This window comes from Parasteatoda tepidariorum, chromosome 5 (genome assembly GCF_043381705.1).
Source record: "Parasteatoda tepidariorum isolate YZ-2023 chromosome 5, CAS_Ptep_4.0, whole genome shotgun sequence".
NCBI lineage: Eukaryota > Metazoa > Arthropoda > Arachnida > Araneae > Theridiidae > Parasteatoda > Parasteatoda tepidariorum.
The window spans coordinates 80097063-80112635 of record NC_092208.1 but is presented as its reverse complement, the minus strand read 5'-3'; the positions used below and the strand labels follow the sequence as shown (position 1 = coordinate 80112635).

The 15573-nt window shown below is 27.5% G+C and overlaps 1 protein-coding gene across 1 annotated transcript in view; it reads left to right on the top strand.

Annotated features, from left to right (window-relative positions):
* Window positions 1–15573, top strand: part of LOC107452782 (CUGBP Elav-like family member 2) — a gene marked incomplete in the record, with an annotated part of 33404 nt that overhangs the window by 13538 nt on the left and 4293 nt on the right. The window contains 11 exon segments of the mRNA XM_071180676.1: window positions 620–745; window positions 1119–1198; window positions 3617–3754; window positions 4683–4737; window positions 4868–4939; window positions 6103–6177; window positions 9337–9399; window positions 11851–11946; window positions 12049–12184; window positions 12719–12813; window positions 14706–14765. Coding sequence (XP_071036777.1) covers window positions 620–745; window positions 1119–1198; window positions 3617–3754; window positions 4683–4737; window positions 4868–4939; window positions 6103–6177; window positions 9337–9399; window positions 11851–11946; window positions 12049–12184; window positions 12719–12813; window positions 14706–14765 — 996 coding nt within the window.

Below are 15573 nucleotides of genomic sequence, written 5' to 3'. Positions count from 1 at the left end.
AAAAAAAGAGATCACAATTTTAAATTAAAATTATGGTGTGCTAATTGAAAATTGGTGTTACTAGTTAAAATAGTATTCTTTAAATTATCTATTTTATCTTGTCTTTTAATTTCAATCATGCCTTTGTATCAAAATGGTCGCTATGCATTATAATGAAAAATTATTTTAGTAAGTTAGAGCTTCTAAAATATTGTTATAATATAGTTTTAATATTAATTTAATTTTGATTAAACATTTATAAAGTTTTTTTGATCATAAATTAAAGCTCTTATAGTGTATTTAAATAAAAATCAAAAAAATCTGATTTAAATCAAAAAAATCCGATTTAAATCAAAATAATCCGATTTTTTTGATTTTTTTTAAAAAAATCAAAAAAATCACGAACCCTGGTTTCATCACATGTTTTAGTATAAGTTCAAACTATTAAGCTTTAATTTTTATAATTTAGCTTGTTGATTACAATTCAACCGGATTCAAGATTATTCCGAGTCTTAAGGAATTAGTTTTTATTATTATGTTTCAGTAACTATTTTTTTTAATGATTTTGAAATTTTCAAAATTTTATTTAAAATAGTTTTGCTTATTCTCAATTTATTAATTTTTAAATTCTATTTTTCAGAAAGAAAACTTTTTGTTGGTATGCTATCAAAAAAATGTTCGGAAAATGATGTTAGAATTATGTTTTCTGCCTTTGGACAAATAGAAGAATGTACTGTCTTGCGAGATATTAATGGACAAAGTAGAGGTAAATTATCTGTTCTTAAATCTCAAATTTTGTTAAAAAATACTATACTCTGATTAGCAATTTAAATTTAGTCAGTTTTTTTTATTAAAAAAATCTTTTTGTAAATCTTTTGTTTGTTTTTTTACTTAAAATGTAATATTTTTACTTTTTAATCATTTTGACAATTTTATATCTGTGAGGGAAAAAAAAAATTTTTTTTTTTACAAGCATGCTTTTCCTTATTAAAGCATTTTTTAAAATTAATAACTTAAAAGTTTACTTTTGAGAAATTGTTCTTTAAAAAAATACAGGATTTATAAAATTTAAATTTAATAGCTAAGCAAGGCCTAATATTTTTTGTTTTATAAATTAAACATTATTTTTTTGTTTACAGGCTGTGCTTTTATTACTTATGCTTCTAGGCAGTGTGCCATTAATGCTATTAAAGCTATGAACCATTCTCAGACTATGGAGGTAAATATATCATAAATTCTATCTGTTAACATACTGATATATATATATATATATAAAATTTACAGAAAGTGTTTCAAGTGTTGTTCAGTTTCATAAAAATATGTTGTTCAAAAAAATATTTAATCAACTTCTAAAAAATTTCTCAACTTAACATGTGAGAAAACAATAGTTTAAACATTTTATTGCAATCATTGTTTAAAAAAAAAAATTAGATATTCAAATCATAAGTTTTAATGTAAATAATGATTATTTTTAAAAAAAATTTATGGCCTTCTATATTGTAGTTATCCATTTACAAACTCCAAGTTCCCATCATTTTTGGGCCTCTTAAAACATGTTAACTATTAGATCATCAAATCATGTGACACATTTTGATAGGTCAAACAAGATGATCTGCATAGTATCATCTCAAGTTCATCTGACGAATCCAACCACTTGTTTGTAAGCAATTCAAAATGAGAAATTTAAGAAGAAAAAAAAGAAAGGGCATATTTTGGAATTAAGATAAGAACTCTATCCTGCAAAAGTAGTATGCAGATTGCTGATGATTATCTTTAAGCCTCTAGATCTGTTTATTGTGCTATAATTATTAAGAGATAAAATATATATGCTAATAGTATTATATGAGCTAATAATTGCTACTTATTTAAGATCTTGTATCTTGTTGCTTTACATTTTCAAATATATTCAGCACGTTTTTTATGATGTTTTCCTTTTATTGGTAACAAAACAAGGTTCTGACCAGAGCTTAAGGTTTTCTTCGGAATCCAAAATATGCAGTATTTAATTAAATTTTCAAATATTAAAAGGTTAGATCCGAAATATTTATTTTTTGCAAATCTGAAATGTGATTTTCGTCTTATTGATATATTGTGCTACCTTCATAATTAGCATGAAGAACTATCTGTTAAAAACTCTCAACAGTTATCAAAATAACATATTATTTGTCATATGACCAAATAATGTCCACCTTATTAGAATATTATCGTTTGTTTTATGATTATTATAACATTAATCTAACCAGCATTCTTCTATTAAAAATGTTTCCTTCAGTTTCTTATTTCTTTGCTTAATGTATGAAGTCAATGTTTTCTAAAGTTATAGTTTGTATTTTTTCTCTTATATTTATAATTTACAATAAAAAAATGACTTAATCTTTTTAATGTAATTTTTATTTTATTTTTTAATATCCTCTCCAATTTATCCAATTTTTTTGATAAAAAAGAATTTTAAAAAACAAAATACCTTTGTAATCACAAATAATGAAAATGTTAAGCATCTTCATTAATTTTGTTAATTCACTCATTTTGTTTTTCTGTTTTTTGTCATTCCAGTTATTTCTTATCCATTTCTGTTTGATTACAATATAATTTCAAGAATTGAAATGTAATTACAATTCAATGTTATTTGCCCAAATTAAATAAAGTAATCAATTAATGCATGATTTCTTTTTTTCTTTTATTTTTGCTTCGGATATAATTTATCAAATTAGATTCTGTTGCCTTGAGTGCCTTAGACCTAATTCAAACAATATCAATTCTGTTACTTTTATATTGTTTGAATTTAGTGCATCTAGCTCTTGTGTCTTTAAATTGAAACCAATCAATTATCAAACAAGGAAAATAAATAATTTACTGATAAGATATTACGGTCAAATCTCCTGGAATGACCACCTTTGTGTAGCAACCTCTTCTATTTGCGCTCACTTTTGGTAGGCACGGAATTTTTTCAATAGACTTTGTGTTGAAGAATATCTTTTGGAGAAACCATTTAAAAACCCTCCTGCTCGACCGAGCAAACCTGTGCAGGTAAGGTCTAATCTGGAAACCTGAAAAATTAATAAATCAAAAATATTAACAAAATTAAAAAGTAGATTCAAATGCAATATCACAACCTCTTATTGCAGAGTTTAAAATTAAAATTAGAAAAAAGGTTATTTTAGGAAGAAAAACCTTAACATCTCAAGCAAACAAACCTCTTCTCATATTTGAAAGTTAACAAATTTTTATGATATAAAATTAAATGCAAACTTAAACAAAAAGCAAATTAGTAAATTTGTTTTCACTCTTTAAATCAATTGGAATATTTTTTTTTACTGGTGCTAAATTTTATTCATCAATCCGGTTTTCGTGACGTTAACACGAGTGGCATTTCCACCCCAAGAAATTGGCACTGAATAAAATTAAAATTACTTGCGAAAAATTATGTGCCTTCGATAATGTTTTGAAGTCAATGGAGGTAACCCCTAAAAACGGCCAAACTCCATTAACGACCATTTTATCGTGGAACTAAGAGGGGTCGCTCCTGAGAAATTCCACTGTATTTCCGTACTCTCGGAATTATAATTTAAATAATTACTTACATATTATAAAAAAAAATGAGTATGAAAAGGATGTTTTAATTTTTTTTTTCTTACAGGGTTGTAGTAGTCCCTTAGTTGTTAAATTTGCCGATACCCAAAAGGATAAAGATTTAAAACGACAGCAACAGATGATGTCTAACATCTGGAATATGTCAAATTTTAACAACATAGGTCTTAGCTCCCAATATATAGCGGTAAGTCTATAGCATCTGTTTATTGCTTTAATGTGTCATGAGCAAATTAAAATTATTGGAGTTGGTCTTTATTGTAACTCGGAAGACCCTGCTGCTGTGTGACCTAAATAAGAGAGAATTGATCATATTGTCTGGAACAAGGATGGCAATCTTTTGAATTAAGTGTGTCCAGGTTTTCGAAATTCCTAACTTAATGGTTCTGTAGAAAGAGAAAGAAATATTATATTATTTTTTAATATTTGCAATCATGATATTTGCATTATTGTGTAGGATTTTGAATATGTTTGTACAGGGGTGTTGAATATGTCTGATTACACAAACCTGTTTCAGGGAAAATTCAGATCTCCCTGATGAAATGTTTCGTCAAATTAAGAAAAATAATTGTAATAAGAAATTGGAATGGAAAATTATTCTCTCTAGAAAAAAAGGATCAAGGATTGCCTTAATGAACATAAGTGTTATGCTTTCAATTTCTCTAAGGAAAGAATGAAGGAAAAAACTATGATTTAATTATGTTCCGCTTTATTACTTTTTGAGTAGAGTTCTCAGAATAATGCTAATGAAGAGAAATTTAGTAAAGTTTCCCTCCTAAAGTTGTTTCTTTCTTTCTACACTTGCTGATCACCAGGAATTGTGTTAAGATTAAGAAAAATTTTGTTGGTTTTAAATTTCTTTTTTTCTTTAAAAAAAATCAACTTACTACAATCGACTTTAGGAAAACTAAAGTTTCTTCAAATTATGGAAAAAATAGAGTTTTGAGTAATGGAAATTCAATGTTGAAACTGGGATTATTTTCGAAATAAATTTTTTTGTGACTATGAAATTTTTTCTTGTGTTTCGAAAATACTTCAGGTTATCGAAATATTAAGTGATAGAAGTTTGACTATATTTTTAACCAGATTACTAATGTTAAAATATTTTATTTTAGCAAGCACAAACTGGTGGATATGGAAATTTTACAAGTCTACCTCAACTTACTGGAGGTAAGTGAATATCTTGTTGAATATAAGTTGTAATCAATTGCATTAGTCACATCTCTTTAAAAAAAAAAATTTCCTTAATTTTTTTCTACAGTTCATCTCACATTTTAGTCCGTATATTTATGCATTTCAGGTATGAACTCTATAAATATGCAGCAACTTGCGGCTTTAGCAGCTGCTCAATCTCCCAACAATACCAATACAGGTATGTTAACTCTAATGTTTTAAATTTTCAATTATAAATGTATGGCAATTAAATTTGTATTATAATAATAAAAATAGATACTGGGCTTTTTTTAATTATTTATTTCAGCAATATTATTATATGTTTTTGATGATACAAAACCGAAATTTCAAAAGAATTTGCAGTTATGTGCATACAAAAGGCTTAGAAATCTTCTAAAAAGATAATTTAATTGATATATTATATAGATTTTACTGAACCATTTGTGTATTTTTCTGTTGATAATTTAAAATTTTTGCATGTTATATGATTCGCTCATAGCAGTACTTATTAAATTACGTTACAATCACTTATTTTCTCTACGTTACAATCACTATGATACTGAAAGATAATGACAAGATCCAAATCTTTCAACACATAATAAATATTCAATTATTTTATGGTTAAAAATATTATCGTTAAAATATAAAACCTATTTTTAAAGATAGTTTAGGTGAAGTGTTTTTTTTTGGGGGGGGGTAAAAAAACTAGTTTTTATTTAAAGAAATGGTGTGCATGCTCTTCGAAATTTTTCCATGCATTTCAAAGAGTGAGGAATTGTAAGAAACCGACCCTTATACAGGAATTTTTTTCACACCTATGTATTTTTGTTCTCTTTCTTGTCTGTTTTCGTAGGAAATAGGATTACATACTAAAAGGACAATGTAAAACTAGGATTCCACAGTAAATAAATTTAAAACCTTTTTTTTTTTTTTGTAAAGTACTTGACTTATATCTTTAAATCATGGTTAAAAAATTTAACTCAAATATAATTTCAATTATTTAGCCTTAAAATTGTGTTTTGCAGTAACATAATTAAATAAAAACAATCTTTTAATGAAAACCCACATAACTATTTTTTGATATTTCTACCAAAAATTTGCTTCTTTTTTCTCATTAACATTACAGTAATAGCAGAGAATAAATTGTGTGCTCAAACATTATAATAAATCTGAACTCTAAGAAATTATTGGGTTCCAAATTTTGATATCAAATTTTTTTTATTGTGCAATTTCAAGCTATTCTGTTATTTTCAACCTCATGCACTGCTTTTACATCTCTGTAAATTATATGAATATTTTAAAATCATCATAACTGGTAGTTTATATCTATTTTATTCCATTTAAATTATTTTTTATTTTCAGGGTTAAATGCGTTAGGCTTGCAAGGGATTGGTGGACAAGGTGGACTAACGCTTAACTCAGGAAACCATACACCAGGTTATTATATTTTGTAAAGATTTTTCCTAATCTATACTGCATATGTTCATATATCTCTGTGCATCTATGCCACACAGTTAACAGAAAGCTATTTAAACAATAATTGTGATGTAATGCATTCTGTGTATTTTTTTAATTTCTATTCCATTTGAAACCTTAAACTTTAAATCAAATAAAAATACAAAATGCTTTTGCAGCTTCTTGGTAGATTTCTTTGCATTTTTTTCACATCTTAAATTTTCAAAATCATGAAACTGGTGAATGGCACATATAGAATTATTTACGCCAATCAATGAGTCATTTATGGAGCCTTTTAATTTTGCATAATTTTTATTTAAAATAAAAATTTACAGTTTTCAATAAAGGTTCTTATTTTAAAAAAATAAGTAATAAATTTAATCGATGAAAATGTACGATTGCTAATTGGAAAATGGTGTTTAAAAAAACTTACAAGCATTTCTTAGTTGTAAATTTTTTTCTCTTCTACATTAAATTGCAGTGAAAGTGTTGTTTTTATTTCGTTTTACATTTCATTTATATCTATAAAAGTACTTTTAAATTTCCATTTACTTTCATTTCTTAATAATTTAATTTCTTAGTTTTTTCTTTATTTTTTTTATATGCAACCATGCTATCAAACAAGGACAAGAACTCAAATACCTAGGTGTTGTTCTCGACCCGGGCCTAACCTGGATTCTCCATCTCAATAATATTAAAGAGTGAGTCGGTAGTTTTAACCAACTTATAAAAAGGTTGGCTAGGGCAACTTGGGGCCTCAGACCTTTTATTCATAAAAAAAAAAATCTACCTCCAGGCCACCGAAAGGATCATTATTAACACCGCCAGTGTCTGATATAGAAATATTCTAAAAATCAATGAGAAATTAAAATTGATCCGAAAAATTTCGCTAATCCGCATTACCAAAGCATCCACAACAACACGCTTTGACGCACTCCAGATACTGGCGAGCGTGAAGCCCATTCAGTTAAAGATCCTTGAAGAAATTTGCATTAAGAGAGTTACCTGGGGCTGGAGACTAACAGATATCAATCTGGCCATCACACCTCTCTTAGCATCTGTCCCAATGGCAGCTCCTCCAGCACGGGCTCATCTTTGCATGTGCATTCCGATGCCCTGGGAGATATCATTTCCGACAAACAGAGGGTATAAAATATTCAATGATGGCTCTAAGATGAAGGTTACTGAAGAAAATGACCCAACTAGATCATCAGACTATTGAACATTCATTGTAAGCACTGCATGATAATCTTTTTAAGGAACTCAATCATCATTAGTGCTTTGCAAAGGAATGTAATCAAAACTATTATTAAAACAACTTTGGAAGATGTGCTGGCCACAAACAACAACTAACTTCAGAATCTGCCCACATATAACACTCCAGTGCCACTATGTCTTTTATAAGTGTTAACTTTTTTTTCTACTTTTAGACCTTTCAACTCAATGTTCTTCTGCATATTTTTTAGCTCAAATCTTAATGTATTTTATAGGGTGTCTCAATGCTTTTATGATCCTTTTGTTTTTACTGTTTGCAACTACATATTTCAACCTTGTCATTTTATTTCTTGTCAACTTTTATACCTTTTTATTTAAGCTTTGGTCCTATCGACCTTACTTTAACTCGTCACTACTTTTATTGTCTTTTTGACTTTTTTTAAACTTTACTTAGTGATTATCTGCTTTTGGTTGAATAATTTTAAAGATTTCTTTTAACGATTTATCTTAACCACTTTTAACGATTAATATATCGATTTTATACTGTAATTGATTTTATCATATACTTGTGCTCCATTTTAGATATCACTTTCAAGTCAATACCTTTTAAATTGTCGATTGTTTTTTTAGCCCTACTGTAAGCTTCTAGTTCTATTTATAAATGCTGCCCATCATCTGTACAAACTCATCTCCCATTTTGCAATTTCACACTTATCTACTTCTAGTTTTAACTGCACAAACCGCATAATGATTCTTATAATGGCCATTTGGCTTAATGAATTTTGATATCTTTTAACTAATTATAAGGGTCAGTTGGCCTGTCATTCTTATACAATTTTCTTATAAGGGTCTTTTGGCCTTCATATTTATTTATTGTAAACTTGGGGTCCTTTGACCTCATACCTTATTTATGCTTTTTGATTGAAACTTGTGGATGCAAACTGATTCCATGTATATCTGTCCTGTTCAGGCGATTGTCAAATGCAATTGTAAATTTGATTTTTAAGTAAATGCCACAGCGGGGCCTCTCCTAAGCGGATCAAATATTTCTCCGTTAGCCCTCATTAGGGTAGAGAGGAGTAAAACTACCCATTATAGCGAAAAAGTACTTATAAATTTCTATTTGCTTTCAGTACTTAATAATTTAATTTCTTAGTGGTTTTTTGTTGTTGATGATAATGATATATTTTCTAATAATTTGTTTATTTTTGTGTAAAAATTTTTTTTTCTTTAGCATGTAGATTACATCCGATTTAGTTTTGAACTAATTGAATTTTTCAGGAAAATAGCTAGCAGTTTTCTTTTAAATTTATTTTGATCTATCTTTACATTGAAAAAATCAATTTCTGGAATTTAGAAAATTCAGAACATAATATTAATTGTTCAAAAAATGGAATTAAATAAAAGATAGTCTCCTATTAACTCCTTGACTTTATAATCTATCATTTAGAACTAAGTTAAAAATTTTGCCAGAAATAATAATTCATTGTAGTTCAAAAATTTTGAATTAAAGGTAAGGATATTGTTATCTATTTTATTGCTTGATGTAAACATTTGTCTTAGTATTTTGAGTTTTGTGATAAAAGACATCAATTTAAAGATAGGTATTTTATATAACAAGTACATACAAACTTTATTTCATGATTATAAAATGTGGCAGTTTTGTCTTGCTTTGACTTTATTATTGAATCTTATATCAGCTTATATTGACTGTATTTTCTTTGTTACAAATTTTTTATTGATTTCACTTCAAATTTAGTTTCCCTATTTATATTTTTGAATAATATGATGAAGTGACAAAAAATATTTGTCTTTTTGATAAAATATGAATGTATGATAAAAATTCTTGAGCGTACTAATGTTCTTTCAAATAGATTTAACAAAAGTGCATGGAATTTTCATACTTATATTGAATTAATTTTTCAGAAATAAATGCTGCAAATATACAGAGCCTGGCTGCCTTAGCTAGTTTAACATCAAATAACCCAGGTAAACTATCTTTTTATAAGCCGTGTAAGAGAATTAAAAAGAAACACAGAGGAATCAGAAATAGCTCTTTCTGCAAGAGCTAGTTATAAAAAATTGGTTTTATTTTTTTTATTAACAGTCACAAGTTCTGTTGGTTTATTGGCCCTGTAAAAATAAAAAATTGGTTCTATTTTTTTTATTAACAGTCACAAGTTCTGTTTGTTTATTGGCCTTGTAAACCTAAAAAATTCTTTCTCGTGAGATGTTTTACTGTAAGGTACTTCTCAAAGCATAGCTGACTACAGTAATGCAGAGACGTGAATGAATACATTATCCATGGTGTGTAGCGTTTTTTAAAAGTGCTTATTTTCAATTTTCGTTTTTTAAAAGCCCTTAAAGGTGCTTTTTTTATTGGGTGTTTTTAAAAAGTACTTAATTTTCCCTTTTCGAAAAGGAATGTCTATTTTCACCACATAATATGTAAAAACGAGCTTTTCATATTTTTCTATTCAACGTTTTCACAATTCATTCAACCAAGATTAATTTTAGCGTAACGTCAGTCCATAGCGTATGAAAGCGCCCATCATTTTACAGGTTTGGTGAAATACTTGCGAGGTCACGTGTGTGTCTAATGAGCTGGGTTCGATGAGATTCTTGCACTTTCATGTACAACTCTGCCTGCAATTTACAAGATATTCTCAATTTCAAGCTCCATTTTCCACCCTCTGAAATCGAGCCGAAAAATATCTTGTTCATTTTTAATGGCTAATATAATCAAGAGAGTTTTTTGTCAGAAACTTTGTTATTTTATCATGATCATGTCTTTGCAAATTACTTTGCATTTTGTTAATGTATATAGTGCTTAAAAATATTTTTTGAGTGCTTAAAAGGTGCTTATTTTTTGTTGAAAGATTTGGCTACGCACCCTGTTATCAGGTTAATTGGCATGACAAAGCATTATATCCTAGGCTTAGATGCTGATAACTTTGAGTTTTTTTTTTTTTTTAGCATTCTTAACTTGAAAAAAAACCTCTAAAAATGAAAAATAACCTTAAATTTTTAGAAAACTTGTCTTATATTAGCATTTTTTTTAAAAAAAAATCATGAATTTAATAAAAAAATAAATAAGTGATTTATGAATAAAATTAATACCTGATAGAGATAATTAAGAATTTATAATAATTGCTATTATGATGATTGTTAATATAAAATTTCAGTTGCCATCTTCAAGAATATTAAAATTGCATTGTATTATCAAATGTTTTTTGATGAGCAAACATTTATATTTTGAAAAACTCTTTTTATCATCAACAGTTGTTATTCAAGGATATTTAAAATGACAAGATTCAATGCATAATTTGCAGTAATTTTTAAAGAGAGAAATTAACTTACAAGCAAAATGTTTTTAAAATGAAAATTTCATTTGAAAGTCATACAAAAGAAAAGAATCTCAAAAAGAAAAAAATGATCAAAAAAGTCCTTAAGTGTTCTATATAGAAAAAAGAACTAAAATGCAAAAAGAAAAGCATTTATCCTCAATATCCTAGCATTTTCATATGCATATTTATTTTCTTTATGCTATTTTTCGGAAAAAGAAATAAATTACCTACATGATAAGACCATGTGCAAGTGGTTGGGAAAATTTTAAACTTAGTCGTATTTTTAAGATAATTTTAAAATTTTTACGACTAAGTTTAAAATTTTCCCTCCTGTTTTAATTGTAATTAAACAATATATTGTTTTCTTTGCCATAGTTCTTTTTTCTTAAAGAGAGTGCAATGTTTAGAAATAAGTTTTTTCCTTTCTATTAAATTGAGTTCCTCAATTTAATAGAAAGAAATTTCTGATTTTTCCATTTTCTAAAAGAAAAATTATTTCTTTTTGCTCTTTTTCCTACCTATGTAAACTTGATTTATAATTGCACATAGTGATACTTGTTGAAGAAATAAAATAATAATGCCCAGTGATATGTATTCACACAATCTAAAATTACTTATGCGATTTAAAAATGGCAAATCAAGATTAGCATTCACGGGATTTAACAAGATACGTCATAATTCATATTCACATAAAATAAATGTGCATTGATTTATTATTTATTAAAACTTTTATAATATTCTATGCTTCCTACATACACTTTTTTCTTGCTTAAATTAAATTTGTTTTGCACATAACATGATTTCTATTTTTAGTTTTTTAAGCTCATCTATGAACGTTGAATCCGTTAATGAAAAAATAAAGGTATTTAAAAATTAAAACCTTTGTCAAATGTCCGAATAGAACAGTTTGACTGGACATGAAATCTCTTAACTGGAAAGGAAATGAGAACGCTCTTGTTAGAATGTTGACTTATTTTTTTTAATAAAAAAAAACCTTCATAAACTCAGGGATATAGAATTATATTATTCTATTGTTTTTATTTTAAAAATTATTGTATGTTTATTGAATTTTATCTCAATTATATTATTACAGTTGGCATAAACTCTATGATGATGCAAAATTTAACTGCACTTGCTGCTGCCAGCAGTAGTGCTGGTTCTGCTGGAATGCATGGATTGAGCGCTTCAGGTATATTAGTTATTTATTATTATTTATGCGTTATTTCTTTTAATAAAATCATCATTTGATTAATTTAAGGTTTCATACTTTCTCCTTATTTTACCTTTTTAGGCAACATGTCAAATAGTACATCAAGTGCAAGCTCTCCCATGAGTGGAGTGGGTTCTGTTAGCCCGGTGACAAGCATGGCTTTGGGTCTTAATAACACATCTATATCAAACATTGGAACATTTGCTGGAGTCAATGGGTATGTGTATTTACGTTATTCTGCACAGCATTTCACGAATTTCGATATTCTTTAAAGGCTATCTTAAAATGAAATTTTGTTTAAAAATGTTACTGACAAAAAAATTATGTAGGAAACTTACATTTCATGAAAATAAACTATACAGTTAACATGTTTTTCCAGTGGCACTAATAAGAATTAACTGAATTCAAAAGACAGAATGAGAAACATTTTACGATAATAGCTTTCTGAAAATTAGACAAAATTGATTTCGATATGAAATACTGAATTCACCTCAAATGTCTCATCAAGTATCCATAGTTGGAAAACGTTCATGTTTTCTTAAGATGTTAGCAAACTTAAAACATATGTTGAAGCATTTTAACTCTTAGTTCACTGAAAATTTTATGTATTTTTTTTCTTGAAAAGCCTTTGTGGAAATTTTTATAATTGTTAAAAAAAAAAAAATCTATGATAAATTATATTTTGTGTTTTAAACTTAAATAGAGCTTTTTAAACATCGTAATAAATTTAAAATTTTTCCCTGTCTTTTAGTATTGGCAACATGACAAGTTTAGCAGCAAATGGGTCTAATCTTGATGCCCTTACACAGGCTTATTCTGGTATTCAAGGTATTCAGCCTTTTGCAGGTAAATTCTATGCTTCTTTATTTATAATTTTGTTTAGTGAGTCTTTTAATTACTTCTGTTGTTTACGTAATTTTACACACTTAGGTTATTTCGGAAATTTATCAGTCAGCACTTAAAAAATTAAACTCTAACTCTGTGAAGGTGATAATGTTTTTGTACTTTTAATTTAGTAAAATTGAGATGTTTTGAGTAAGAATTGCATTTTTATAAAAGTTGTTATTTATTAGTATAGTATTCTCTTGTAGTCAAAAGGACGCTAACAAATTTAAGATAATGAGTTTTCAAGGTAACAAGGTCATAATTAAAATGTAAAATTTCATCTTAAAGAACTCAAGATTCTGAGTAATATTCTAAAAACTTATCTCATAATAGATAAACAAAGTAGTAGTGTAAATATGTTGTAACTAATCATAGTTTACAATAAATTTGAATATAACACTAATAATTTTATTTTTTAAAATTAGTAAAAAATAATTACCTTAAATTTAAAGGAATTAGTTGCAATAAACTTATATTACTAGAATTTCTTCTAGAAGTCCAAAATCATGCCTGACGTCATAAAATTTTTCTATTTAAAAAAATAGAAGCTAAGTTTCCATCTTTTCGTAAAGAATAGCAACTATAGCTTGAGGCACAGTAATGCTAGGGGATGATTTTGAGGCATCAATTTCTTCTTTATCATCAGATAGTGCAAAAAAATCAATTAAGAAATTATTTAATCACTAATTCCCTCCCTTTGACAAAATTCAGGAAAGTCTGCGATAGTTACGTTTCTAGAAAGATAGGCTAATCTTGAAGTTTTCCTTTTTTCGAACTGCATTTCATTTTTTGGAGTCTGTGCTGGCTTTAGTTCCTTGTTCGATATAGTTTCCTTTTCTACTTCTATCGCAAAACCAGCTGTTCTGAAATAGTTTAATCTTCAGCCTAACATACCTCCAAGTTCACATCTTTGATCAAGAGGTTGTATTATATTTTATAACTGGTGTTGAGTGCCGATCCAATACTGAGTTTGAGTGTCAACGTTCAACTGTGTAATTTTGAACCGAATCCAGAGAACAATGTAACTCCTGGATCAAGCATTAAGGCCACCTAGCCTTCGTTGAGAACTTTTTGATGGTACTAACCCGCATTTGTGTAACATGGTGAGGAAAACCTACCATAGTTAAACCTGAAACCCGACAGGAAAAGATTACTAACCCATCATCCGGCTGCCACAGATAATATTTTATGTCAGCATTGTAGTCAGTATAAGCTGGTAGCAGAATTCATATCAACCTGCCACCTCTGGGATTCGAACATGGGTTGCCTCATTGGGAGGCGATTGCTCTATCCACTTTGGTTAAAATGCAGCTTTGATGACATCTCCCTATAAATTATTGATAAAAACAGTGAATCTTTCTTTATTTGCTTTGTCTAATCTGTGAAAAATGGCTTGTCAACTAAGCCTAATATTTTATGTAACAAAATTTTAAGTGTAAACTCTTCAGCATAATAATTGAAATTAACAATAGATGAATACGTAAGAATAAAGAAGAAAAATTCTTTTTGATTTACCAAGGTTTTTACCATATCATGAGTATGCCGTAAATGTGCATTTATTTTGATAAAAGGAAAAGTTCAATTTTTTTTAAATTCCATTTACATTTCCTTTTAAGATTTCAACAAATGCTTTTTCTTTTTTTAAATTTTTATTTAATGTAATCTTTGTTTGTTTTGTTTTTTTATAAAAGACTATTTATACTAGTCAGATAAAATTTAATATCAAATTGCTACTCCTAGTTTTGAAACCCTATGTTTCAACTTAAGTTTTTAAAAAAAATTAATTTCTTGAAAAATTCTTTGTTCTGTTGAAATTATTATTGTGAAAAATTGATAAATTCATTTTATTTTAGGAAGCTTTCCTCCTGTCAGTATCCAACAACCTCAAAGTTCTCCTGGTAAGCAACCTGAAGGTATGTTTTATATTGTTTTCAATTCAAAAATCTAGCACAAATCTAGTGTTCCTGTTATAAAAAAGAAGGAAGAAAAAACTTTGCATTGCTTATAAATGGGTCTCAGTAACAAATAATATGAAACTGAAACATACTAAACATAATTCATCACAGTTTTTCTTGGATAAATGTTTTTTGTGAAATATACAGCTACATTTCTGTTGTTGTTATTTTATATATAAAGTGAATAGTTTATTATTTACTTTTAAAAATTACAGAAGAATGCAAAGATATGTTTGATTTTTTTTTTTTCTAAGACAAAGAAGAAGAAAAATTATGATTGTGCTATTTGTTTGATCTTGCTAAGAAATGTATTAAATGCATCTCAAAGGAAATATTTTTTTATTTACCTTGTTATTTGTGTCTACCTGCTACAGAAGTGTATTTTTTAGCTATATAATTTACCTGGATACAAACTAAGTTTTTCTGATACATTCTTTTAAAAGTCGGTTGGTTTCCTCAGTATATCTAGTGAAAATGATAGCAAGTGTGAACATCTATACTTAAATCAAAGCTCTTCACCAGTTAAATAGCTCTCCAAGTCCGTAGCTTCAATATTATTGTGACCTATATCTCTTTGAACATGGACTAAAGTTAATTTTAAGACAATTATAAACACTCTGTCTGACATTATTTGTTCTGTCATTATGGACAATTATTAATTTACGGCAATATGCAGTTATCGCATTATAATTAGTAGAAAATACTATTCCATCATCAAGTATCAGTTCTATTGAGACAAAACCTAGGGAGTAGTACATTAGCAAAA